This window comes from Pholis gunnellus (assembly GCF_910591455.1).
Source record: "Pholis gunnellus genome assembly, chromosome: 21".
NCBI lineage: Eukaryota > Metazoa > Chordata > Actinopteri > Perciformes > Pholidae > Pholis > Pholis gunnellus.
In genome coordinates this window covers 7032551-7058959 of record NC_136548.1, presented here as the reverse complement: position 1 = coordinate 7058959, position 26409 = coordinate 7032551, and the positions used below count along the sequence as shown (strand labels likewise).

The window sequence follows — 26409 nt, the reverse complement described above, 5'->3', positions numbered from 1 at the left end:
TTTATTACATGACTATATAAAGTTTATATTTTCTATCAGATCATATTTGAAAATTGTAAAGATTAAGCGTAGATGTAGACTGACGACGGTTATCTAGAGGCACGGTGATTCACAGGTGTGGTTTAGTGTACGGAGCTCTCACTGCTTCCCATACAGCATGATTTGATTCAGAAATGATGGACATCGGAGCTTTTTCTAACACGTATCCACATTAAGCAACTGGCAACCCTGCACAACTAAATTTCCATCAGAATTTTTTGAATCTTCGAATAAATTCAAATAGATGGTATTATTTCAATCATTCCAAATTCAGTGGTATTTAAATTCAACATTAAGTATTCAGCGGTAATTTAATTACCCAATTATCTATGAAGTCGCTTCTAGAATTTGAATTCTTCTGGCCTCACTTCCATGATTTTCAGCATAAATCAACAACACGTGTTCGTAGAGAAATCGCATTAGCCGCGTTACTGCTAATGCGATTCCTTTTACAACTGTGATTACATCATTATATGTTTTGCTTCAGTGGCTTAGACATGAGGTCATCCACCTTTTTATAGACTCCAGTAATCACATCCCAACTGGACTGAACTCTGTCCAATCAGGCCCAGCGTGCAGCGCGTGAACCGGGAAGAGCCTCCTTCGTCATCGGCCAATCAGCATCAGCGGTGTGATTTTTTTTGCCCGCGTGGACTCGAGATTCATTCCGTAACTTATTCATTTGCCAAACATTATTCAGAAACACCTTCCACAGCGAGGCAACACTGAACTACATCAGCACATGGTGAACGCCGGCTCACAGAGCACCCGTTCCATAGCGCGTGTCTTGTTCTCGTCAGTACAGGAAGATGAGAGGCAGCTTTATTGTGATTAGGCTCAGCTGTGTGCTGCTGGCACTTTGTCAAGTATCTCTGAGTGAATGAATGTCAAATGCGCATGTGGGAAAGAACAAAAAAACAACCTGTACTACCGACTGTAAATGGTCATTTCCTGCTTTTCTCTTGACTCATCTAACGTACAGAATACCCGTAGCTGTGTCGTAATTATGTTGATGAGCTATTGTTGAGTGTAAATTCACAGTTTTTTGCTATGCACAGCTCATCGTTTTCCATTTTGTATTGTATGCTCGTGTGTCTTTAGTTTATTTTCGTATTCAAGAGTGTCATCTGGAAATGTACCATTTTATTTATTCTTTATGCGCAGCTTTAGTCAGGCTCACGAGGCGACTAGTGATCTCGTAGAAATGCAATCCTAGCTGCTACTAGTGTGGTAACGGTGCGTCTTGTCCGAATCAATTGCATGTTGGTGCAGTTAATGTATTAAGATGTGCAGCTGGTAGCATTTCCCCTCCCTGGATATTTAGGTTTAAAGTAAACACAGTTCTGTTGGTCTAGTTATAGGTTTATTTATTGGTTGCCCGCAGGCTCCCTTTTATAACCGTTTTATATGTTTTCATCCAAGAGTTGCTCATGTTTAACCTTTACGTTCTGTTCAATGCTTTCAAATGAAGGATATGTTTTTGATCTATAAAAATTATATCATGCCTGAAAGTAAAAACTGCCGTCGTCATTTGTACACAAACATAAACCATCAGTAGATTTAAATAGTTTCTTTATACTTTATTTTCTTTGGAAAGGTGTATAACCAAGCATACATATTACATGTTTTTTTGTTTTTTTTTCCATATTTAAGCTCACCAGACGGCATACATACAAAACTATGGAGCTTAAAATGCAGCATTACCAATTCTAGTTTAATGGCATTTGTTCGTCTTGCAGAGCTTTGAGATGCCAAGCTCCCTTTAATACACGGGGATAAGGCAGCGAGGTACAGGAGCAGAGGGGGGGGGGGGGGGGGGGGGGGGTTACAACTGCAGCATCCAAGACTTTCTCCATTGGTACCATATTGGGTCAGTTCTCTGGGAACCACACTCACTCGCATTACATCCGAGGCCAAAAAGCAAAAAAACTTGCACAGAAAATATAACAAAGCAAATTTTAATCTTTTGACCTGGCAAAGAAAATAAAAGAATCTAACACCACATCACTACCGAGGTTTAACAGCGCAGCATGTTCTCAGCTCAGTGGGAAAGACTGAAAAAAAAAAAATGTAAAATGTCCTCTAAACCAGTTCACTAGGAAACCACTCATTGGCCTGCGCTCAAGTGCAACATCAGCTCGTTTATGCATCTTTCTGTTCAGGCTGGTAAGAATTGTCCTTTCACTACATTCACTCACACGCAGCCTGATGCGTTTTAATGCCCCCCCCCCCCCACAGATCGATGCAAAAACAGAAAGGCAAAATACTGACTCTTCAGGCTGGGTGGGTGTTTAATCCTGCTACTTCTGCTCATAAAAGTCAAAGAGAAATCAACCAAAACACATGAAATACACAACTCTTTGTGGAACGATACAAGACTTCTATTGCAGAGGGTCAAATTACCTTCCTTTACGTCCCTGAAACATACTTGTTGCCAAGACGGCTTCTTGGAAATACTGTAGTACTCGGAGCCAAGTATATTCTCCATACAGTAAATAGGTAAATGCTTATTACATGTTCCCGGGAGGAACCCATAAGGCATGATTTACATTTAAAAGACTGCATTAATTACGTCAAGCCACAGGGAATGTGTGTGTTTCTTTTCTTAAATCGGTAAATAAATACAGGAGTGAGGGAACAACACAGGATGGGGTTTCCATCCAAAAATCAAGTGTTTGAGACGACCGGAAACCTGCAGTCACCAGCTACACTTAAAGCAACAGTTTTGGTTTCTACATCACCTGCTGACTTCCCCTCCCATGCTATAGAAATACCTAGTTTTTTTTCAATTGCTCACTCTAAGGCCATTTTTTTTTAAACATAAAAAAAAAATACAAAACCATACACCAAAACGAGTCTCGCCAGTCCACATTTTGGCATTCTCCCCCGGTACCCATGCCTTATATTGCTCATCATTGACACGGTTGTCTGATGTCATAATCAGCGGTCCTCTGCTGTGTGATTGTCTGGAGCTTGATCTGCAGGAAGCGCAGTATTAAGATCAACGGTGGCGTCGGTGTGTCGCGTTATACAGTGGAGGCTTTGCGTCACTAAGGCTCCTCAGGACCACATCTGGTGCCTCTGTGGAGGTCAAGAGGACTGGAAGTAAATAATGGATAGTGACAGTTCGACTGGAAACGAGAGCTACCTGACGATTGTGGTGGTTTGGTCCAATGTGGTGACTCGCCCTATGACAAGAGCAGCAATTCATCTGCTCATCATTTGGTCTCTAAAATGTCCCAAAACACTGAAAGAATGCGCATTTACAATTTCCAAAAACATATCGAAGTTGCTTGTTTTTTTGATATTTTTGCTTAAAAAAAAAAAAATGATTAATTGATTATCAAAATTCTTGCATAATTCGGTTCCGGGTTAAAAGTCCGAGAATGAAACAGACACTGACATCATCGGCTGTATAATCGGCTAAAAGAGCAGCTCCCTGTCAAAGTAAATCAACACACATTAACCTCGTCTATTCAACATAATCCACTATCATAGCCCCTGTTTACCGAGAGCTGTGGGCTTCCACCGTGGTGGACCAGAAGGGGTTTATAGTCACAGTAAAGTCCTCCATACAGGCTGGACTGGGAGAGCAAGACGGGCAGAGGAGTGCTGCAGATATGGGCCGGGACGAAACGCGAGTGGTCTACGTGAGGCGTGTGTACGATGAGAGGAGGTGCGTGGAGGGGGGGTGGGGGGGGGGGGGGGGGGGGTCTCCTCCTTATAGGACAGTGCTCTCAGTGTCCAGGTCACAGTCTTTGGGAGGAGGCGGGCCGGAGGCGCAGGAGGTCTGCTGGTCTACAGCGAACTCGGGGACCAAAGCTCGACTCAGCCCTTTGAAAGACATCGCCGGGTCTAGAGAGCAAGACAGAGGATGAGGAGGGAAAAAGTCACATTGAGTGAGGAAGACAGTGAATAGCGACCAAATGACAATTATCACAAACATGTTTTACATACGATTGAATCTACTCGAAAAGATTCCGTAACCGCTTGTGCTCATGGTTAATGTGTTTTTCATGCGTGCTGGAATTCACACAGAACATTACATAAACATGCTCAGAAGATAAAGACACTATTCAAGCCCACTCCATATGAACAGTGGCCATAATCACAAACATGTGGGGCTTTGTCCCCGGAGTATGAAAACATTTAGAGCGGTTGCAATTATGCCATTCAATGCAGCCGTGTAATATTTTCCATAGCTGAAGCAGCAGCAGCAGCAGCAGCAGCGCAAACAGCAGCACAGTCGGGGGGGATTATTGAACAGCAGGTGGCGGTGTTCCACCACACACTGAAAGCAGTGAAAGTGGATGGAAAACGTGAAGTGTGGTGAAAGCAGTTTTGACTTCCTCAGCTGTGTGATCAGAGCTGTGCAGAAGGTGTTACTGGAAATCTACAGTTTTAGATTTGAATTCACAAAAGAGCTAAATCTTTGACTGTGTGTGTGTGTGTGTGTGTGTGTGTGTGTGTGTGTGTGTGTGTGTGTGTGTGTGTGTGTGTGTGTGTTATAGAGCCGACTGTTGGTTCTGAACATGTGCATTATCTTCAGCCGGGATGTTAGTGACGAGACAAGAACATGCACATGCGTTACACATGCGTTACACATGCGTGACACATGGACACATTGTATGAATCATGTCATACAATGAATAACAATACGAAATGATTCACATTATCAAAGTAGAATTACTGATTTGCGGTTGGATGACTCCGTCAACCAGCTGCAGTTTATATTGATGTCTGTGTCCAGAGCAGTATAATAAATGAAGTGGAAAAATGCCACGATATAGTATTTCACAAAATCATAAAAAAAAACCTAATAGTATATATAGTATGTCAAAAGAAATGTCAGAGTTTACTATGCCAGTATAAATGTCATAAAAGTCAGTTTAGTGAGACATAAATTGCCATACATATGTCAAACAAAGTCATGTCAAAACTCAGTGAATAATAAGCAATCAGAAACCTCATACTGCAGTATGTCAAACGTCATTGAATGTATGCCATTAAAAAAATGTCAAAGTCTAATCTGTCAAATAAAACTCACAATTGGGTCGGCCTTCCAAAATGTCATAGTATAGTACGTCAGAGAAATGTCATAATGTAGTATGTAGAAAAAGTGATTGAATGTATATGATAAGTCATCGTATAGTACGTCATAATAATGTAAGGTATGCCATAAAAATGTTGATAGTAAAGTAAGTCATGAAAACTGTAATAAAGGCTGTTATATAGAATGCCAAAAAAAGTGATACCTTAGTATGCCATAGTACAGTATGTCATAAAGTCACAGTTAAGTGTGCTACAAAAATGTTATTATAATAATAATAATATAATCCTCAGTTCATCCTCGAGTCCAAACGGATGATTGTGTCAGATGTTGTGAAATTCCCTCCAGGCGTTCCTGAGGTATTGCTTTCAATGAGGACGGGACAGATGTGAGGACGGGACAGATGTGAGGACGGGACAGATGTGAGGACGGGACAGATGTGAGGACGGGACAGATGTGAGGACGGGACAGATGTGAGGACGGGACAGATGTGAGGACCCAGTGGCCTTTGACCAACAAATCCTAATCAGTCCAAGAGGACGTTTGAACCAAATTTGAGGAAACTCCAACATGGCGGTCCTGAGATATCGCATTCACAAGGATGTGACAGACGTGCACACGGACGAGCCAAAACATACTGCGTCCGGTCACGGCTGTTGCCGGCGTCAACCCACCGACAGTTGGGGGGGTTTGTAAACCTGTATTTGGCCTCAGCTTTAAAGCCCTTTGGTATTACTAATGATATAACATTTCAGTGGCTGTGAATGACGATGAGTGACTCATGAGAAACGATAGCCCTGATGGAAGACGTGTCATATTGCATATGGTGGTCTTTTTTTTTGTTGCTCAACAGATGCCCCCATTTCTGGTGTTAAAAATGAAGTTCTGTGTTAGATTACTGATTTATGAACCTTCTGGAGGGAACAGGATCTTGCCAGTGTTGGTTCAGGAGATGTTAACATTAATGCAAATATGTACAACAGATAGAATAATAGGGATATGACTAATTTAATTGAACCTAATCAGTCCATCTACAGATGGGTAACAAGGAAAAACTAACGTAAAAGTGCATTTGTGATACACAGTGTGACAGTCGTGCATCAGGGCTTCAGTAGGTACATGAGGACTGATGGAGGCAGCAGGCAACAACATGTCTGGGAGGTAAACAAAAAGAGACGAGGTGCTGCTAATGAAAAGGTTAATTACAACAAACCTCTCAAAAGTGCCTCGTTAACCTGTGGAGGTTATACAATGCAACAGCGTTAGAAAGAGAGCACATTCGTCTTCAGCGGTGAGTAAACGGTAAACGTTTCGATGCAGTAAACTCAACGAGAGACACCACTCACCTATCATCTTGTAAGTAGTGGCACAGATCCCATTGGTGTCACCGGCTAGTGCGCTGGGCTGCGGGGGCGGAGGGATGCTGGGTCTGTTCCGGGGTTTGGGGACGGGTCGCGGCCGGGGAAGGGAGCCCGACTGGTAGGGAGACGGGGACGGAGGGGCTACTTCCTGGGCGGCGGCGGCGGAAGGCGGAGGGGTGCCTGGAGGGGTCGGGGTGCCCGGAGGCGAGGGGTCCGAGCCCTGCTGGTCCCCGCCGGGCTGGCCGAGCGACGCGGGCTGCGTTGGAGGGCTGGCCGGTGACGGGGGCTCCGGAGGCGGGTGGCTGGGTGCTTGGATCGGGGGCTGGTTGTTGGAGTGGCGTCTGGGCGTGGCACACGGCTGTAAGGTGGGGGAGGTGGGCGAGGTGGGCGAGTGGCTGGACAAGGGTCTGGGACTGGGGCTGAGGGAATGGGACGAGCCTGAGGAGGAGGCGTGGTTCACTGAATTACAAGGCTGGCTGGGTGGAGGGTTCATTGGTTTGGGAGGGGCAGGAGCCTGCTTCTTGGTACCTGGAAATGATGGTAAATCTTGTGATTACAGGTGGAAAAGAATAACAAATATAATATCTGACAGTATACGTGCTACGTCCATCTGTAAATGTCATCAGATACAAGTTATACGCTCAGACACGTTGCTTTACATACAACGCTCCCACACGGTCATATCAATACATTTCAGCAGAAATACAAATAAAAACTGAAAAAAGGAGGAATGAGTGCAATTGTTTCTGCATAAAAATAATATGACAATGAATTGAATTGAAGCCAGCTATAAAAGCTGAGAAAAGGCAAAAAAATAAATAATAATAATCAGCCAGACTCTTACCTCTACGCAACGTATGCGGACTGGGCCCCATGGATCCAGCCCCGGGGGACCCGGTGCCCAGCTGCCCTGCAGCGTGGCCCCCTCCTCCAGAGCCGTTCCTCTGGAGCAGTGGGGTTGGGCCAGCCGTGGTGTCACGTTGCTTTGGGTTACTTTAGAGACAAAGAAGAAAAGAAAAAAAGAAAGTCTTATAAACCTGCATACTCCTGCTTCCTGGAGTTCTGGTTATTGCATGCTCATACAACAGCATCCACCTCTGTGTGTGTGTGTGTGTTTTTTCTTTTATTAAAAAAGGTTAGGTTACTCTAATCTGGGTGTCTCATCTTAATGTGCCTTTGCCAACATAGTCTGTAGGACCAAAAGAATGCTGAGCTGAATAGTCCAATCTGTCTGGATATGAAGGTTGTCCTTTCAGCAGCTAAATCAAAGACACCCTTCAGACGTTGCATAACAGGCACCAACGTCCGGGCTTTCCAAAGCAGTTCGGGCCAGTTAGTGTGAGGGTTCCTGCTGATTCCAGTGATTTGGGGAGGAAAGCGGAGGGAATGTGAAGTCGAGAGGCCCTGGGAGTGAATGCTAGCAGAATGACAGCGGCCATTGTTGTGCCGCCGTCTGGGGGCTGAAGTCAAGACACGTCTGCATAGCTGGAACCGGCGGTGGTGCCAATCAGACAGACCTCTTAGAGAAGGCACTCACGTCTTCCCATCACATGAACAGTATGAAAGCATTTGTGTCTGTCTGCGTGGCATGCTGTGTCATTCTGCACCTGCAGCTAGAGATGCAGAGAGGCCGCCCTTACCTGAGCTCCTCTGTGTGCTGGGCTAGCAGCTGCTGAGCGGCCGCCAGCGCAGCCAGACTCTGCGCCAAGCTTTGCTGGGAGGCGTCAGGCCCTGAACCCCCTGACTGAGTTTGCGGCGGGGTCTCAGCCGAGGGCTGGGGGGGGGCCTGCGCCGGGGCCTCCACGGGGGGTAAAGGAGGCTGGAAGGCGGGTGAGGTGTGCTGCTTTCTACCTAAGGTGTTACTGCCTCTACGAAGGGTGTGGTCCGAGTACTTGTTAGGGGTGCTACACGGGGAGAGCAAGGGAGACAGTGCAGGAGAAAAACAAAAAACACCAAAGCGTTGATCAAACATTATGGCCACCACGAGAGAGAGAATCACCACTACAGACAGAAAGCAATTAAAAACAGCGCAGAGGATCATATTTAAAGGATTCTATCAAAATCGACAACCATTTTGTTTTACAAGCAACAGAAAGGGATCAGAAAAAGCAGCTGGATTAAAGGCTAAACTATTTCCAAAGCAATTAATTGGAGCAAGTAAGGAACGCCGTGGGAACAAGGCGTGGTTTCTAGTAACGGTTTAAGCGGAGCAGCTCCGGGTGGTTTTACTTGTCTTTGCGCGTCGCGTCGTTCTCCGGTCCCACCATGCTGCCGGGCCTCTTCCTCTCGACGGTGCCACTGTCGTAATCAAGGTGATTGTTGTGGTTGGATGCGGGCGTGGGCATCGCAAACATGCCGGACACATTGAACTCCACGTCTGTAGGAAAACGGAGAGAGACGACAAGACAACCGGTTACAGTTACGAACTGCATCAAAAACCGGGCAGGAAGTCGCAAAGTGAAGGCGTAAGTAGAGTACACAAACACACACACTTATGTATAATTGTCTTTATCCAATGACCATACTGGTACTTGACTGACTTCTTCTAACTAACTCGATTAAGGGGAATATATCACATCTGTTTTCTAAGTTTTCATTGCAGCCTTTGGGCTGACCTCCAAAGCTCAAACCACAGTTTGAGCCAGGGCAGACACAGCAGGGATGTTAATCTTGGTCCTTGGGAGCTTGATTACTGCTGACTCGCTCTTTATTTCTAGGCAGTTACTATCAAATCGTATTCACCGTGAATCCCTGGTGCAAAATAGGTCCTGATTGGCTACAAAACTGCTGCAGAGGAAACGCATGAACCTACCCTCCGGAAAGAACCAGTCAGCATGCTGGATGATGGGCTCCACAATGGCCACCACGTGCAAAGAGGTAGCTGCAGCCATTTCAGCCAGACTCCTGGGTGGACACGGACAGAAATGAGCAGAAATGAGATGCTTTCTAATATAACGGGAGGGCTGAAATGAGCTAAAATAACCGGCTATCCTCTTCACCACCCCGGACAAGAGTCCGTGCCTCTCAGAGGTTATTACATTCCCTTTGTTTTTACACAGCGACCGACACATGATCCCCTCTCACCCCTCAGTCTTGGCCCACATCAGGTTGGGTCCGAGGACGATGGCGATGTTGCTGGGAGTCATCTTGTTCACCTCGCTGTCCTGAGCCAGTTTGGCTAGAAACTTCACCAGATACCTGCGAGGCAAACACGGGCGTTATAACGAGCACGGCTGCAACCAGTGTCTCGTACAAGAGAGGAGAAATAAAGAACTAACCTCAGGTTGGTTTTGTTGTTCTTTGGTAGCTTATCACATACGACCCATAGCGCCTGGAGCCTCTTGTCTGGGTCTGACACACTGGAGCGATAGAAAAGGAAATAGCGGAGCACATTATTAGGTCAGTCTCCGGACGGCTAAATGTCCCAAATGAATCATCCTATTATTTCTCATTGCTGTACAGTGATAATGTTGATGAGCCTTGCCTGGAGGCCTGGATCCATTCATCATAAAGCTGGTACGTCATGAGAGGTTCAGGGAGTTCCCTCAGGTAGGACTTCAGAGCTCCTGAAACAACACGACCGCACATATAGTTTGAATATTTGAGCCTCTTTTACAAGCAAACAAACATCGCCTGTTATAACTTTCAAAAGGATTAGTGAAACTGGGAAATACTGTACATTTAGTTAAATATCAACTATAGTTCGGACCTCTTTATTGGGAAGTCCTACACTATTCAAAATGTTAGGTGGCAGGTTTTGAGAAAGTGACTAGTAGTTTCTGAGATGACGTGAAAACAGAAATAAATACTGGACATTTAAATAAGTTTAAACTGCCCTTAGTATACAACAATACTCGTTTCTGGATTTTAACAAAACATAAATTGTGGAATTGGTCCAAGTAATACACCAGGAAAACAATGAACTTCAAACACGACTCTGGTTTGGGACGTACCAGCGACGGCGTGGGGGTCGGAGTAGAACTCCTCCAGCTGTGACGTGGAACAGTCCAGCGCTGCCTTTAGCTTCTTCAGCTTGGACGCCCCGGCTGCGATTCTGAGCAGCCCCTGAAAAAACACAAAACACACGAAGACGAATAAACACACAGTCACATCGCAAGCAAACAAACAAAAAGACACAAGCGGGCATTCAATGTGCGCAACACAAGAGACCCTGTGCGCTCTCTGAAACCTACACACTCACTTCCCCAACACTCAATTACAGATACTGTCCTTATAAATCCACTACGTACACTCCCCCCCCCCCCCCCGCCCCCCGCCAGCTGCACATAATGAAACCTTAAAGCAGGCAAACAAACACACCCACCACTCGCAGCGCAGCACGCTCTTTACTTTGACGCGTAAACAAAGGCCATCTTCACACCATAATGACACGGACTGGACTCACCAGGGAATGAATACAGGTCGACAAATAATGTGCTTTGCAGTTAAAACTCGCACACTGTAGCTCTTTTGCACAGACACGTACACACTCTGATTTATGAGGAGGAGACAAGTAGATTCTATTGTATTCTATATTTGTACCGGGGAGGGACCTCACAACACATATAAATCTTCACTGCGGCATAATGGCCGACAGTTTCTTTGGAACAGCGTTACAGAGATGCAGGAGTTTCCCCTCCCGTCTGTGGTTCGTCTATCAGCCTTTCCCCTCGAGTCTGAAGACGTTCATGTGAACAAAACAAGTCCGAAGCTTGGTTTCAATTATGCCGCTAATCACAGCCACAGCTCCGTGTGACTTTTAATGAGCTGTGCCAGCGCTTTCTTTTTCACTTGCATGGCAAGAGAAGGAAAACAAAAAGGAACAGTGGTGTCACACACAGCTTACAGAAGGAGAGGATGATCAGTATCGATTTTGATTTCACTCGGCAGATCAACGCTTGCGTCTTTCTACCCATACAGCAGAACGATCATGCAGGATGCTATACGAACAGGGCGGTGTATGAGGATCGTCTCTCCACATTTTTCTTTACCTCCTCCTTCATGCCGGTCTCCAGAAGCATCATGACGCAGGCCTCCATTGGCAGAGCGATCTCCCTTCCGCTCCTTTTCAGGTGTTCCTCCAGCCCGGTGCCGAATGCCGGCTTCTCCGTCCACGAGTCTGAATGCAAAGAGAGCCATTACAGTGACGCTGCACTGTCATTTCATTAGCATCATTTCTGCTGTTGCAAATTGTTTGTATCGTCTGGTATGCAACATAGAAGACACTTCTTAAAATCAGCGCTGGCCCAGGATTTAGTGTGAACAGGCTTGTTGCTGGGTCCAGATGGCAGATTTCTGGGTCAAAACCTCTCCCTGAGGCCAGTTCCTAACCAGTCACTCCCCCTTCAGGGTGCCGTCAAATAATAACCACATGCTCCTTCGTCAGCAGGAGTGACTGTTCAGTCCTCTTTCTGTGTGTGTGTGAGCTAATGTGCTAGTGAAAAGGGAGGCAAAGGAGGGAGATGGGGGGGGGGGGGGGGGGGGGGGGGGCGCTTGCAAAACCCAGGTGGGTGTGATGTGAGAAGTGGTGGGGGTGTGTGTGAGGAGTTCATGAGTCATCGCCACATGCTGGGAGACCAGGCTCGTCTGGTTTTAGACCACATGTGTTTAACACAGAAAAAATAAAACAAGATCCCCTCTATAAGACCATCGTCACGGCTGCAAAAAAAAAAGAAAGAAAAAAGAGGAGGTATTATGTTTGTAAAATGGAACATTAGAATATTTTTGGAGAGCGGGAGAAAACAAAAAGGCTATTCTTTTATAATCAGGGGCCTTTAACAGACCAGAGTGATGTTGTTGAAGGGTACGGTAGCCGGTTTTATTTCCCCTGCCGATGTGAAGGGTGGATAGGAAAGTGTTTTCTGCTCCGAGCAACTACTTGTCAGCTCACCTTTGAGCAGGCTTCTCACACTTCTCCTATGCTCAACAGGAGGCGGTTTGTTTTAAAGGGATACCAAACAACACAGGGGCCAAAGAAAACCAGGGGGAGTCACTCGGGGGGGGGGAAAGGTGCATTCTTCAGGAAATGCGTATAGTGGTTCCATATTATGTACCGCGCAGAGCCTTCTTGTATGTCTTTTATTTCTGTGTTAATAGCTGCTGTATGCATAAAGGCACGTTTCGCGCGTGTCATACCTTGCTGAGCCTGGATGGTTGGCAGGACACTCTCCAGGACAGTGAGAGAGTTTCTGTGGTAATCGGCTTGAGCTTCTAAGAGCTGCACAGACAGAAACCACAAGGGAGAGACAGATGAGGGTGAGTCGATGAAGACGAGCAGTAAAAGACATCGACAGCAAAAGGGAAAGGGATTGGCTGTCCAGCTCTGTGCTTCCCAGTTACTCATGCAAATACACCAGTTTATGGCTCGACACGCTGTACTCACTGTTACGAAGAAGCAGGCATAGTCCCCTTCTTTTGAGAAGAAGCTGTACATGTCTGCAGCGAGTTGATCCTGATTAAAAAAACAAAGAAGGAATTTAAATTTTGAGCACTGGAAGATGACAGACGTAACCTCAATACGGTCACAATGTGCTTTACAATAAGAACAGTCGATGAGACAAAGTGTAGCTTTAGTCATCTCCACCACATTGTGTCATGCGTCAATTGACAATTCACAAGGGCAGACGTCAGTGTTCGGCTAAGCCGCTGGTCCGTGCACTACGTGAGTCATAAATCCTCCTGCTGCTGGCAGCACTCAATGAGAGTGGGAGGGGGAAACTTTTGCAAGGGAAACACAAGGCTCTGCGCTTCCTGGATAGAAAACCTGACGCATCACGAAGCCACTACACACTGAAACTCACCAGTGGTTCAGTTCAATAGATGCAAACACACACACGCACGCACACGTGGTGAGCTGACGGGGCATTTTCAGTGTGTGTGTGTGTGTGTGTGTGTGTGTGTCAGTAAACTGGGTCAGAGGGCCCAAGGGTCTTGGGAAGTCCAGTGGTTTGCTGTGGTTATTCATTTCCCCCAGTTTAAACATCTGATGAGACCTAATTCCAGTTGCTTTAACTCTATAAATGCCCTCTCCTATGGCCCGCTATGATATTGATAAGCACGACTATAATAAAGTCTTCTTATACAGACCCACGACTCATCCTTACTGATGCCGGTTACCTTGCAAAGCTCCACTTTGTTCATGGCCTCGTCCATCTCCTCCTTGAGGAGGTCAGCCTTGGCCGTCAGTGCTTGAGTGTTTGTTCCTGAGATTATCGACTTGGTTGCCTGCAACCATCTGAGTGTGGAAAGACAAAAAGGCACATTGGGAATTGTAGCTGAGACTACCTGAGGTTGTTTTAAGTCTTCAAAACATCAAAGTTCAACGCGTACAACACGGTGAGAGACACAGTGAGCTGTGGACGGACGGACCTTGCTCTGGCAGAATCATAGTCCAGCACCAATTTGGCCAGCTGCTTCCTCTGCTTCAGGATGTTGGGAATGTCCAACTACAAAACATTACAGCCACAACAAATACAAGTTGAATGAGCCTGAGAAGTCAGAATGACAAAGATCTGACAATTGTTGGGATTGTTCTTCCTGGATGTCCTAGGTTTTTTCTCTCCTGATGAGCCTTCTAATGGTAAATAATGGAAATACACCAACTGTTGGGGCTTTTACTCTTATCTACACTTAAATGGCAGATATTTACTAAAGCAAGACACTTGTAAATGGAGGTCTTTGCCCCCAGCCGAACCAAACAGCAGAGCAGCTGGTTAGGCGTAACAAGTGCAGGTGTACAAACAGGCCCAGATGCTAGGTTTACGGGTACAAAGGTTCACATGTCTGATAGCCAACAGTTACTCATGTTTGGAAAACCACAGCCTGTAATGTTTTTACGTCTCCTTCTCCAACCTCACCATGTCGCAATAACACAACAGGCCAATGAGAGTCCAACGCCACGGGGCAGTGTAAAACCAAAAGATGAAAAAAAAATGCAAAAACTTTAACAAATAATCTGTTCCACTATGATTAGCCCAGAGAAAGCAAATAGTATGAGTGTGAGTGCACTTAAAAAACAAGCCGAGAGCCATGAAATCATTTCTAATATTTCACTTGTGTTGAGTTGCCGTTATGTCCAGAAGGTGTGCGGTCGCTTACCTCTGCTAGCTGGCTGAGAGGATCCAGAACGTCCTTCTCTATCTGCAGCTCATGTTGCATCAGTTCTGATGCCAGGCGATTCTCTGCCTCGCCGCACACTTCCATCATCTTCCTGTTAACACACATATCATCACAAAGAGAGAGAGAGAAAGAGAGAAGAGTGTTAAAGTCGTTTCTTTGCCCGATTATCACATCCTCACCATTAGGTGAAGGTGTGACATCCTCCCGACAAGATACAACAACACAGAAGGATGACAATCTGTTCCAGCTCTTCCTCTGTTCCACAGTCGGTCATCATCATCATCATTTCCAGCTGCCCAAAGCCTGGAGCACAGTGGCCTAGTGACAGCTCATCTTTCGATCATGAATCACAGTGTTATTCAGGAATGAAAACCCCTGAGCCTTGAAATACAAAAAGAACAGCCCAGTCTAAGGCTGACAGAGCACCTCATGTACTTTCCCTTCCTCATTACTTTCAGACAGACACATGGCTGCTGCGTAGATTTTTAGCAGACATTCACTTTCTAGATCCTCAACTACGGACTGTCTTGACGATGAATGATCTGAATCTCGTTAAAAAAAAAAAAAAAATTTTAAAAAAGGGAACTGCTGAAAGTCCCGTCAAGAGAAAACTGGAACGATTGCTCGCCCTGGATGCACGGCCTCATATTTCACGCTCTCTGGGGGCTCATCTGCTCCATTTAGCAACAGTTGCCAAGGAGGAGCCATTGTTTACATGGCCTGTCACTCAATCGCAAAACTCACCCTATCAAGGAGTCTTCTCCCAATTGGTTCCCGCCTTCCACCATCGCCTGGGAGAGTGCAGTCAGAGGAAGCTTTTTCTGCGGGCACAGGGACGGATGCAGACAATGATTAGACTTCCATTGCGACATAAACCTCTAAATATGCACAAAAAAAAGGTACACATTTCTATACAGTAGCTTCAGTATTTGATGTTCAAGCCACAATGGAAAATTCATCAAGGAATTTCCATTGAGCGGTAAATGCACAGTCAGGAAGAGGAAGAGCGCTCTCTGAGCACAGGAGGAAAATACAGATGTTAAAAAGGGATTTTAGACGGCAACTAGGGAAATGAGACATCTATCAAACACTGGAGCTTTTTTTTTTTTTTACACAGTTGCACAGTTTACATCCGTGCAAAACATTTATGAGTGGGCAACATCCTGTTTTTACCAGAGAATCCCAAAGGCAAAAGTGTCATGCACGGAGAGTAAAGACGACAGACGTCTGAATGGGAAACGGAGCGAGTGGTGGTTCTGAGAACCAGAGAGGTGGAATAAGTAATCTGTGTTTTTACCTGACCATTTCCTGTATAGAGGCGTGGTACGGACTGTGGTTTTTTGGAGTGGTGTGGGGTAGAAAACACAAAAGACAAATCATGGACTGTAGGCCTGCTATACGGACACTTTGAATGAAAACAAATTGCGTGGGCGCTGAAAATAATCATTACACGTCCTGGGACAGGCGAATGATCTGGTTAGTTATTCAAACTGCGGCTACGGTGACAAAACGTTTCATTGCAACGAGCTTGGTGACTCACGTGTCTCTTCTCCGCGTCGGCACCGATGTGTCCCTGCAGACATGACACCATCCGCTTGTGCGTGTTGTGGGACACCACGCGCACCAACTCCATGCGCCGCTCGATCTGTGCGGGAGACAAGAGATGCAAGTACGGATCTTTAGCAAAAACGTCTTCTAGATAACGCGCCATGCGTCATCCCACAGCAAGGTGCCAACAATGTATACGCTGCAGGTTATATGAAAGCGTTTGTGTTGGTAAAAGCTCAGCATTTGGTCGTGGAAATGTAGCTTTTTAAAAATGAAAGTGAAGTACTCCATCCTGCTGTGTTTGTTCCAGTACAAGTACACGGTAACACACGCATGGCTCGCAGCCGTTAGAACCCCACGGTGTCTCTATAAAAGCACCGCGACACTGTGTCTGCAGCGTTGATGGCTGATGAGGTCCAGTTCCTCGCAGACATTTGATTTGTAGCTGCCTTGAGGGAGTCGGGGGGTCAGAGTTCATGCATGATTGATAAGGCTTGTCCCCGCGGAACAATGCTGGAATGTTATCTTTGAAACACATGACTCATCGGAAGTGTGTCTATAGCAACGGCCACTGGGCCGTGACCGCGAGCGAGGGGCTCTTTGGGTTTAAACAGTCCTTTTTGGATTACACAGGCTTCCTCCTGTCTGCCAGCCTAACGACACAGATCCACTCTGTGCTTTTTAAGCCCGACGAGAGATAATACCGTCATTGATGAGAGTCACAGCTATTCACGCTTCAGGACAGAGGCCGACTGAAACTCCGCAGGACGACTATTCGCTGTCCTTGTCGTGCCAGGTGCCCGACTGGGACAGTCAGTGTCAACATTAGGCCGGCTGTCACTTCCCCATGAATAGAGCCGATGACTGCAAGTTACCGTTCGGGTCTACTTAAAAGTCTGACGATGCGAAGAACTGGTTGGAGTTGGCAGCGCTTGTGAGAAAGTCAAAAGCAGGTCGCATGCGCCGCTTCCAAAACAGAACAGGTGTGTCTTCAGTTGTTTTTTGTGTTTTTTTTTTGAAAGACTAAAAAGCTAAACTGGCGAGAGAAAGGAGTGGTCTACAAGTGTCTCAAAAAGGGACAAACATGTACTAAAGAGCTGGGACAAACAATGTTCCAAATATAAATGGGAACATTGAGGTCTCGAGGGCAAAAAGAATGAGCAGAAATGGAGGAAGACAAACGCACAGGGAGGATCAACCAAAACACCAGACAATTGTGTTCCAGAAACAGAACAGGAGTGGGATCGCAGGAATTCCTTTCGGCAGATATCGGCCTCCCGCTGACGTCATTCCCGACCCGTGGTGGCCCCCGGCATTCCCCAAACAGCTGGGTCAAATATAAACTTGCCAAACACACACTTCAATAAGCCATAGGCTTGGGAACACTTGTTAGACGCAGCCCGGTTAGTACCTGGTACTAAACAAGCAGGGGATTCCCCTCCCCGTGCTCTAAGTGGGACGAAGTTCCACCGTGTGGGCGTACTGGAAATGTTTGGGTTCCACGGCACCGGGAGTATCCTTCTTCCTTCCATTGTAACAAATTGGGGGTTCGACCCACAACACCGAACGGTCCAAGATAAAGAATAAAATATGCGGAGGAGTCAAGAGGTCCACCCAGCAGGCGGCAGGGTGCGTGTTTTCTCTTCCTCCCGCTATGTGACGAGGTCAACACTTGGTCAATCCCATGATGTGTCATAGAGCAGGGAATCCCAACACGGAGTTGGATAGACAGGGAGGAGGCAGACAGAGAGGGTGTCTGTCTTTTTGCCTGTGTTTGTTTATTGGTTCCTAAGAGAGGATGTTAACATGTCTGGACAAGTACAGAACGAACCAAAAATAGCACAACGTGACGCAGTAAGTGTTGAATCATGCAGTGCCAAAGAACTAAATACCCTTTGTTTGTATTCGGGATATATGACAGTGATAACAACAGCTGGTTGCTACCTTATACAATGCTACACCCAACTAAAGAGGGCGCATGCAAGCAGGCACCCGTATTGCTCTTTAGGTGGGAGTGATTAAAGGAAGATTACTAAAATAGCTCGCATATAAACAACTGCACGAATATTCCAGGACATGGATAAACTGTGTCCGTTTCAAGTGCGAGGAGCGACACAGTTATCGTGAGAATTAAGGGGTTGAGTGAGTTCCACTGCTCCATCCCTTACTCCCTTTTCCCTTCATCGGTTCCTGTGAAGTGGGAAACGGAGACTGCAAAACAGTCTCACGGATTTCCAGAACAGAAGCGGAAACGATTGTTCAACGTCTCACTCTGATGTCCTCGCCGTCACTTTTTTGCCCATACAAGGCCCACATTCACCTCAACGCCTGAGACAGAAGACGGTGTGTCAAAAAGTGTTTGTCAGCGCTGTATGTTTATGCACCAGCTACAAAAAAAGAGGGTGGGGAGAAGAAAAACAGTAAAGGCATTGTGGCCTCGGCCTGTTCTCACAGAGTAATGCCGGGTTTGTTTGAACACCTATGACACCTTCCCCTTCAAAACACAAAGACAATCTTCATCCCTGGAATGTGTTCGCTGAGCAGCCGATATTCTGTTCCAACCAGCTGTCTGCCCCGGGGAAATCCCTGCACCAGCATACGTAGAGCTTTATAGATTATGTAACTTAAATATATATATATATAAACACAGCGTCACTGATCTCTGTGCAGCTTGTTGAGCCCTCGTTGTTACTACAGAAGTGTTTCTTCAACCATGTGTCCCAGAAGTTTGCATGTCCTAATTTCAACCCAGTGCTGCGCCCACTGATGAGCAATCTTCAACCAGAGAGAGGAGGCTCTAATACGTGCCATCAGCTGCCATTTGGCTGGCATGGAAACCCGCATACTTTTCTCTGGCCTCGGTCAGCACATTGTCCAGCTGCTCATTGAGCTTCAATCCCAACTCTTTCCTGCCAAATAAATCCAGTCGGGAATGCTGCACGTTATCAGACGCGCTTCACCGCTTTCGGCGTTTGTTCTGCGTCCAGCACCCGCTCGTGTTGTAATGTGAAGATAAGTGAACTCAATGCACAGCTGGAGCAGAAGTTTCCTGGGAAAGAAGAAAAAGTCTAACAGGTGTTGAGAAGAGAAAATTACAGGTGTTAAAACTACAGGCGTGGGGGAGATAAAAAAAGAAAAAAAGAACAGCAGGCTCGCCGTCGCTGAGCACGACGACGTTTGACCCTTTTTTAATGATTTAATTTAACATACATAGAAATACTTTCGGGGGTATTTTGAAGCAAAAACTATCCATGGACAGTAACTGCAGCCACTGCCTAACAGCCATTGCGGTGTTAAGCGCTGCTCGGAGCTCTCCGGTCGGATCAATGATTTACCTGTAAGAGGTCATCGCTGAGGACTTCTGTTTTCTCCGCTCTGTGGGTGAGAAAAGACAACAGAGAGCACACAGGTTAGCGCCGACAGACTACCAGAGCAGATAAGTTCATGTGTACATCAACGCAGTGTGCAGTCACTGTAAAAATATCTGCGAGACAAATGACACCACTCCTTAAAAAGACTGGTTTCCACGCTCAGCTCGGACTCTAAAATAGTGACAAGTATTGAAGTGGGCATCCAGGGAAAGGGTGGGTCTCTTTAGCGTGTTGCCATGGCTCAACAAGGCCACGCAACAGGCCGGAAGCAACACCTTCCGACTGCAGAGTTAAGCTAAATCACACAGGAGGAGAGTGTTCATTTCTTTTAAAAGCCACCGAGCTTTTACAAGAGCTCAGGGTGTCGTGCACAGGGTGGCCAATGCCATGCAGCTCTTGCTCTGCTCTGAGCCTATTAATAGCAAACTAATAGTTGGGACCCGAAGAGGTCAGATAGATTATTCACTTAAAGGGAGAAGGCTGGGAAACACAGGCTAAGCTCACACTGCTTATCAACACCTCCGCACACACTGGCTGATGGCTTCTGCACGGCAGTCAAGTGGGTCAAGATCGTTCGCTTGCAACTGTGAGAAAAGAAAACGCCGCACTAGATTGCGGTGTATTTGCAGACAAACACGTTCACAAAAACATCCAACTACGTCAATCCAACTTTTACTCTGTTGATGCCAACTCTGATGCTACAACTCAAGGATAATGCCAATATGACATGAGGCCATGCATTGCTTTGGAGCTAAAAAAAACGGAGTTGATGGCGAGCCGTAACTTAAGGAATGTATCTGATGGCGGAATATTTGTACGCTATTAATGCAGAGACTGCATCGAATGCTGGTCAGCTGCTACGCGACGCTCTTAAAACAAAATGTCTGTATTGCCTCAGATATCTCGGTGCAACCCTAGGAATTTCAACATTTCTTTTACATACAGTAAAACAACGATTTAAATAAAAAATGGCGGACCAGAATAATTTCCCAAACACGAGTCACGGCGCTGTACAAGACATGCGTCAACATCAGACAGTGCCTTTCATTAAAATAGAATTATGTGATTTTTGTAATTACCCTGAGAGGAAGTCGAGTGTTGTATGATAATTACATACATTTATATATAATGTTGAATAAACTTGCTCTATTTGCTGTCATGCGAAATGAAGACTGTGAAGGTATTGTTGTGTCAAGTTCAGCCTTCTGACTGAAGTGACGTGTATACAGTGGCTTGCCTACATTTTGGGCGACTGGGGGCCCTCCTCCAAAAAAAAAAAAACTGCTCTATGAACTATAGTAACCTCGCCCCAGCTGCTTTCAATTACAACACACAGGCAGAGAGCAGAGAGAAACAGAAAGAGACTGACAGAGATGGGATGATAGTTTGGGGGGTTCGAAGGAAAGAAATACAAATACATAGATTTTGGGGGTGGGGTGGGGGGGTTAAAGACTCCTAGAAGTGCCAAAAGAGATTAATCTAGAGAGGCTGGGGATGAATGGAAAGATTTTCTCTGGAGGAGAGCCATAGCCAAGTCAGGGAGTGACTGAGGACCTAATAACCCACAGACAAGACTTCCAGCTAGCTGCAGAGAAGAAAAAAAGTCGCACACACACACACGCACGTACAGAGCGTGATTATAAAGCCACAATATGGAATCCATGTTCTGGTGATGTCTACATACTGAAGAGCTCTTTATGTGGTCCTGTCAGGGGTCTAGTCTTTAAAACCCGTGCATTCATCAAGCAGACTTATGTTGTCGTGAATACACGACTGTGGATCACACACCGCCCGTGCAAATTGATCCTTCGGCATGTATGCGTGCACACAAAAGAGCTCGACTTCCCCCCCATAACCTTGGTTATGGAGGTGCTAGCTGGACGTATGTCGGAGGGGATTTGGGCAGATTACAGGATAAATCCAACTGGGACTCTACCTGAAAAAAAAATGGAGCAACACTCACTATATTTCCACTATTAATTGAGCTCTGCTTACTTACATCAACGTGAGCCGGGGAAAAAAAAGTGTTTTTATGACATTTGCAATTATTGCCCTAACCCGATTATAACTGAATGATCACGTGACGACACTTATAGCGCAATAAAAAGCAACATTTGTGTGAACCCACCCCGAAAAAAAGCACTGTGTCACAGGGGCCCAAAAAAAAAGAGAAAAAGGCCGCGAGGACGAGCAACAACAAACAAAACAATTGTTTTGCCGACATCAGCTGACCCGGAGCGAACAGAGCTGACCCCGTCGGGGGGCCCTCGCTGAAGCAGCGGCCTTTAGAGAAAGTGTGTCACACGTGACTTCTTGTAACAACACGAGGAGGCTCGCCGCACAGCCGCCGCCACTACATCAGAGCGGTAACCATGGCGATGTACTATTAAAAGTGGAAAGGGGAGTAAGTGAACACCGCCGCCATAAAGCACAATAGAGCGGCTGTTAGCGGGCCACTCGACACAATCAGACGGGCTGAGAGGCGGGGAGGGCCGGCGTCTAACGGCAGTTGGCAGCTTCAGGCACAAGGTAATGGATACTGGACCCAGATGAAAGGAGTGTAACTGACTGACTCAGCTCATACGACCTCCGTAATGTGGCTGATTATGAGAGCTGTTCAGCCAACATTGGCCCGAGACAAGAACGAGCAGAAACGTGGGGATAAACACTGAAGGGCTTTTATCAAAATGTGTATTGCTGTGGTATAAAAGATGACGCGAATATAAGCTAAACCTGTACGGCGTGTCAAAGAAGGACGCTTCCTTCTTGGCACAATGTAACAATTAATCAATGAGAAATGTGTAAACAAAAGTCAATTATAATTTCCCAACACACCCCATGAAATGGCTGGTTTTGTCCAGAACCTAAATGATATTTAGTTTACTATCATCCCACCTGACACGCCTCTTTGTCCCCAGAGGCCCCGGCCTGGTGAGACACGGGGGGGGGGGAACGCCCGGTGTCGCCTGTCCTCGTTAATTCAACAGTGACATGCTGCTGATCCCTGTGGGGAGAGCGTCTTTTCAACACGACCCCATCTCGAGTGAATCGAGGACTTCCAGACACAATAGGTCTCACTGCTGTGTCAAATAAGGATTACATAATGCAACTGTTGACACTTGGTCCCATCTCTCAGTTGAAGTGCAGGGCGGGATAATTAAACAATTTGTGGGTTTTGTTGACCCCCACTTTGGCAACCACGGCGCTACAGAACAGAGACACGCGGTCAGTGAGTTGTTGTAAGCTCATGTCTGTATGGATGAGTTGACGACGTTACTCTCTTGTGGCAAAACCACGACCCTACCAACCCAGATGATGTCAAAGATGATGCAAGTTCAGTTTGAGTAACAGACGAATGTGTTTAAAGGCTTATGAGACAGTGTTTTATTCACGCAAGGCTACCTGAACGCGGCCTCGGAGGCGCTGGTAGGCAGTTTTTGTGACCGTTGGGGCAGGTTAGCCGTTTCCAGTACTAATGCTAAGCTAATGTGTGACGTCATCTAAAATCTTCCAGGCCTAGCACCTACACTGGCCGTAGCTTCGTATTCAACCGACACATTTGAGAGTCGGATTGATGTGCTCGTCCAATTCTCCGCCAGAAAGCGAATTTCCCAAAACATCAAACTATTGCTTTAATAAGCTCCTGCTGTATGAAAATTACAATATTTCTACTGACGTTAGCAGGCACTCCTTATTTCAGGCGAGCATACGTTAGCTTCTTTAAAAAGGTGTTACCATCTAACCACGCTAACCTGCAAGCAAGCAAGCATGCATGTATGGGGCCAGAGAGTTCAAAGAAAGCAAACTAAAATATGCTTCCGCAAAGACATCTAAATCATTGTTATGTTCCCTGGCATGAGTCACGCGCACCTCAGTTTCACTCTCCACATCAATCTCCCCAGATTTCTCTCTCCCGTTCTCTAGAAAACACCAGCACGTCTCTGGGAGGCAGCTTCCTGTTTGTAGAAGAAGAAGGAGAGACTTCCTCAGAGCGGCTGCTCGCTGGACACAGTGTTCTGCCTTTGCACAATCACAGGAACCCAGGGGGGCAGCGGAGAGGGCCTCTGTGATCCAAACTTCTTTTTTTTTTTTTGCAGACGCAGATGCACGAGGCCGGCATTGAACTTAATGGACAAAGCAGAGCGGGCTCGCTCGCCCCTAATCCAAACGCTGACAGGTCACTCTTTCAGAAGATCGTGTATACGAGGGCCGGACGCTACTTGTGTACACACAGAAGAGCTAGCAACCACTGCATGCACACACACACACACATACAAATGTCTGTTTTCTGCATTACACTCTCCAGTTCTAATTTACTGCTGGTGCACAGCAGTGAGGAAATTATGAGTATTCCAGCTGCGCCCCAAAGTAGCAGAAAGGTTTAGTCAAAATGTTTGTTGCTCTGATGACGGGCAACAGCCCAAACATTGTGTTATAATGAATAAATAAGAGCTATGTTTTACTGCAAAGCTAATGTGACTCTTTTTTTCCTCCTGGTAGTTTTTTCTTCTTTATAGCAGCACCTTGTCCTCAGCATCATGTGTTCCCTTTAGGGTGATGTGAACTGCAGGAGAAGCAACTTTAAAAGGCAACTGATGTTCCAGGGAAATATTTCATGCTTCTGAATGTGGAAACTATAATCGATGTGGCAACGCTGCCTCCGCCCATTTAAAGATGACACACTATTGTTTCCTTTACCTGGTACCGTCCACTACTCGGGCGCACCTGCTGTCCACCTGAGGTACCACTGTTGGCACCCATGTACACACACACACACACCCAAAATACACATGCACACAGACCGCCACACATCATGAGAGCCGACCTCTCGTGATGAGAACCTCCTGTCCACACAAGGCCAGACTGAAGCCATCGCTACTTTAGATATCCGCTTACAGAGGGACAGTGTGTGTGTGTGTGTGTGTGTGTGTGTGTGTGTGTGTGGGTGGGTGTCGTCACACACCAGCACAGTGGCACTAGTTCACGAGCCCCAACACTGCAGAATGCTTTCTCTTTTGTTGCTCTTTTGTTAATCAGAGGGTGGATTCATTCACTTTAATAGCCTAGACACTGCGGTGTGTTACAAGTTCAGATGGAGAGAGCGCTTGGAGTGGAGGCAGACAGACACTTATCCGTCACATTAGTCTGTTTTTAGATGTTTTAAGTTGGATGCCTGGTTGAAGCCGAGCGTCTCCTGTTTCACAAATGGAGGCGGCTCATGCTGCCACTTTATCAGCACAGAGTGAAAGAGAAGCTGATGGTGAGAGAGTGCATAAACAGCTCATCCGCCCGCTGCAGCACATTAGTCCCGTTACAAATCTCAGATATCAAATAAAATACGCATTGGTGCATCCCTGCCTTTGGCCACATGCCCTACTGTATGTTCTCCTAAATCCATCAGACATGTCTTCTACTCTTATAATAACCTTATAATGAAAGAAGGGGACCGGTCCAAAAGGAAGGAGCTCATCATTGGGCTCCTGGCAGTGCTGGGTGGCTCATTCAGTCTCGTGAGGAGGACATCTGGTTGGGAAAGCATCCCCCACATCCAGATTGTTTAATCAACAGTCAAATCCTTAAGCCTGGTTGTCACCCATTAAACACGTCTCATTCATTCACGAAAGCCTGTCGTCACCGTCTGCGTGCAGCAACTGATTAGATTAGTTAATGTGATTTTCTCTTCTTTTCTTACAAACTGCCACAAAGTTAAGTAAGTATGGTTCAACGGAAGTCTTTAAAAAAGACCAACATAAAGTGTGTTGCTAGTTCGCCGGTGAGCAGTAAACAACGCAGACTTCAATACTTGCCTGCCAACTGTTTGATTGGCGAGCTGTTTCATCCGATTGAACTGCTTCTTCATTTTCGGTCCCTTGCCAGTCTGGTCTTTCCTGAAGTTACCGCTTCAAAAGCCGGGCTTTTGGGTTGTCATGAAGTTCCCCGGGGCCTCTCCCCGTTTTAATTCTCCGAGCTGTCGCCGTGACAGGGAAAACAAGCAGGAGCCATTGAGCCCAAAAGCCAATTAAAAATAGTTCGTAGCCTCGCTAGCTCCCTAAGCTAGCCTTTCCCAAGCGGAGATTCTAGAGGAAAAGTTCCCGTCGAGGCCACGGCATGATCCGAGAACCTCCTTTTGAGTGGGTTTCCGTGCATGAACGGCCCTGACCAACTTTCACCGGCTCCAGCAGTGGCTTCTCATGGCTCGTCTCGGTTGCTGCCTTTGACCCGTTAGCCGACGAGCTAACGTTACCGAGCTGGATAATCCGTCGGCCGCTTTCTCCCAGAGCAGAGCAGAGCAAGAGCAGAGCAGGGAGCCGAGTGAGCAGCAGCAGCGGCTCACCTCTGTCACTGCCAGGGAGAGAGGGAGGGAGAGAGGGAGGGAAAGAGAGAGGGAGAAAGAGGGAGAAAGCGTCTGCCAGACAGCACCACCTCCCTCTGGACACTGACGGGAGAATCCCGCTCACATATGAAGCTACAGAAAACAAAACTGTACCACAATAACAAAAAGTGCCACTGTTAAGAAATACTGACTGTATACAAATTAATTTCTAATGTTGCTTGTTGTTCTTCCTGCAGAGGAGAACACTTCAGAGTAACATTAATTGTGCATTTACTTTCATCAAATGTATTTAAACCCTCTAATAAGGCTCCACCTGCTGCTAGAGGTAAACAGGTGAAACCCCATTTGATGCAAAAGCAGTCAGAGAGCCACATTATAAAAAAAAAATGTTTCATGACATTGCTTGGTGGCAGATACTTTGTTGCATTTGCTACAAAATTGATCAAAACAATTCTTTGTAATATATCATGCCTCCAAATCTAAAAAAAACAACAGTACTTTATTTAAACAGTGTATTCAGAAGAAGTCAGATTTATTTTTCTAATATATGTTATAGTCTCCAGTGCAAGCCACAAACTACACTCTGAT

At 46.2% G+C, this 26409-nt stretch overlaps 1 protein-coding gene across 3 annotated transcripts; it reads right to left on the bottom strand.

Annotated features, from left to right (window-relative positions):
• Nucleotides 1–1641: 1641 nt before the first annotated feature.
• arhgap17a (Rho GTPase activating protein 17a) lies at nt 1642–25673 on the bottom strand. Of its 3 annotated transcripts, XM_079182697.1 has the most exons (21): nt 25295–25673; nt 19452–19491; nt 16109–16213; nt 15866–15898; nt 15313–15389; nt 14548–14659; nt 13819–13895; nt 13567–13684; nt 12833–12901; nt 12586–12667; nt 11442–11569; nt 10404–10515; nt 9935–10016; nt 9729–9809; nt 9535–9648; nt 9263–9354; nt 8680–8827; nt 8091–8354; nt 7295–7443; nt 6436–6978; nt 1642–3894 (listed from the first exon to the last, which is right to left on the bottom strand). In XM_079182697.1, the coding sequence occupies exons 1-21, from the start codon at nt 25345–25347 to the stop codon at nt 3761–3763; spliced, it is 2613 nt and encodes an 870-aa protein (XP_079038823.1). In that variant the 5' UTR covers nt 25348–25673; the 3' UTR covers nt 1642–3760. The 3 variants fall into 3 exon arrangements, with proteins under 3 accessions (XP_079038823.1, XP_079038825.1, XP_079038824.1); XM_079182699.1 differs by lacking the exon at nt 8091–8354; XM_079182698.1 differs by lacking the exon at nt 15866–15898.
• Between the last annotated feature and the right edge of the window lie 736 nt (nt 25674–26409).

Coding starts and splice junctions, on each gene's coding strand:
- arhgap17a (XM_079182697.1), bottom strand. CDS start 25,347: ATGAAGAAGCAGTTCAATCGGATGAAACAGCTCGCCAATCAAACAGTT. Junction 10,017..10,403: donor CGACCCCCACGCCGTCGCTG/GTACGTCCCAAA, acceptor GTGTTGTTTCAG/GAGCTCTGAAGTCCTACCTG. Junction 7,444..8,090: donor CAGCACACAGAGGAGCTCAG/GTAAGGGCGGCC, acceptor TTGTCTCTAAAG/TAACCCAAAGCAACGTGACA.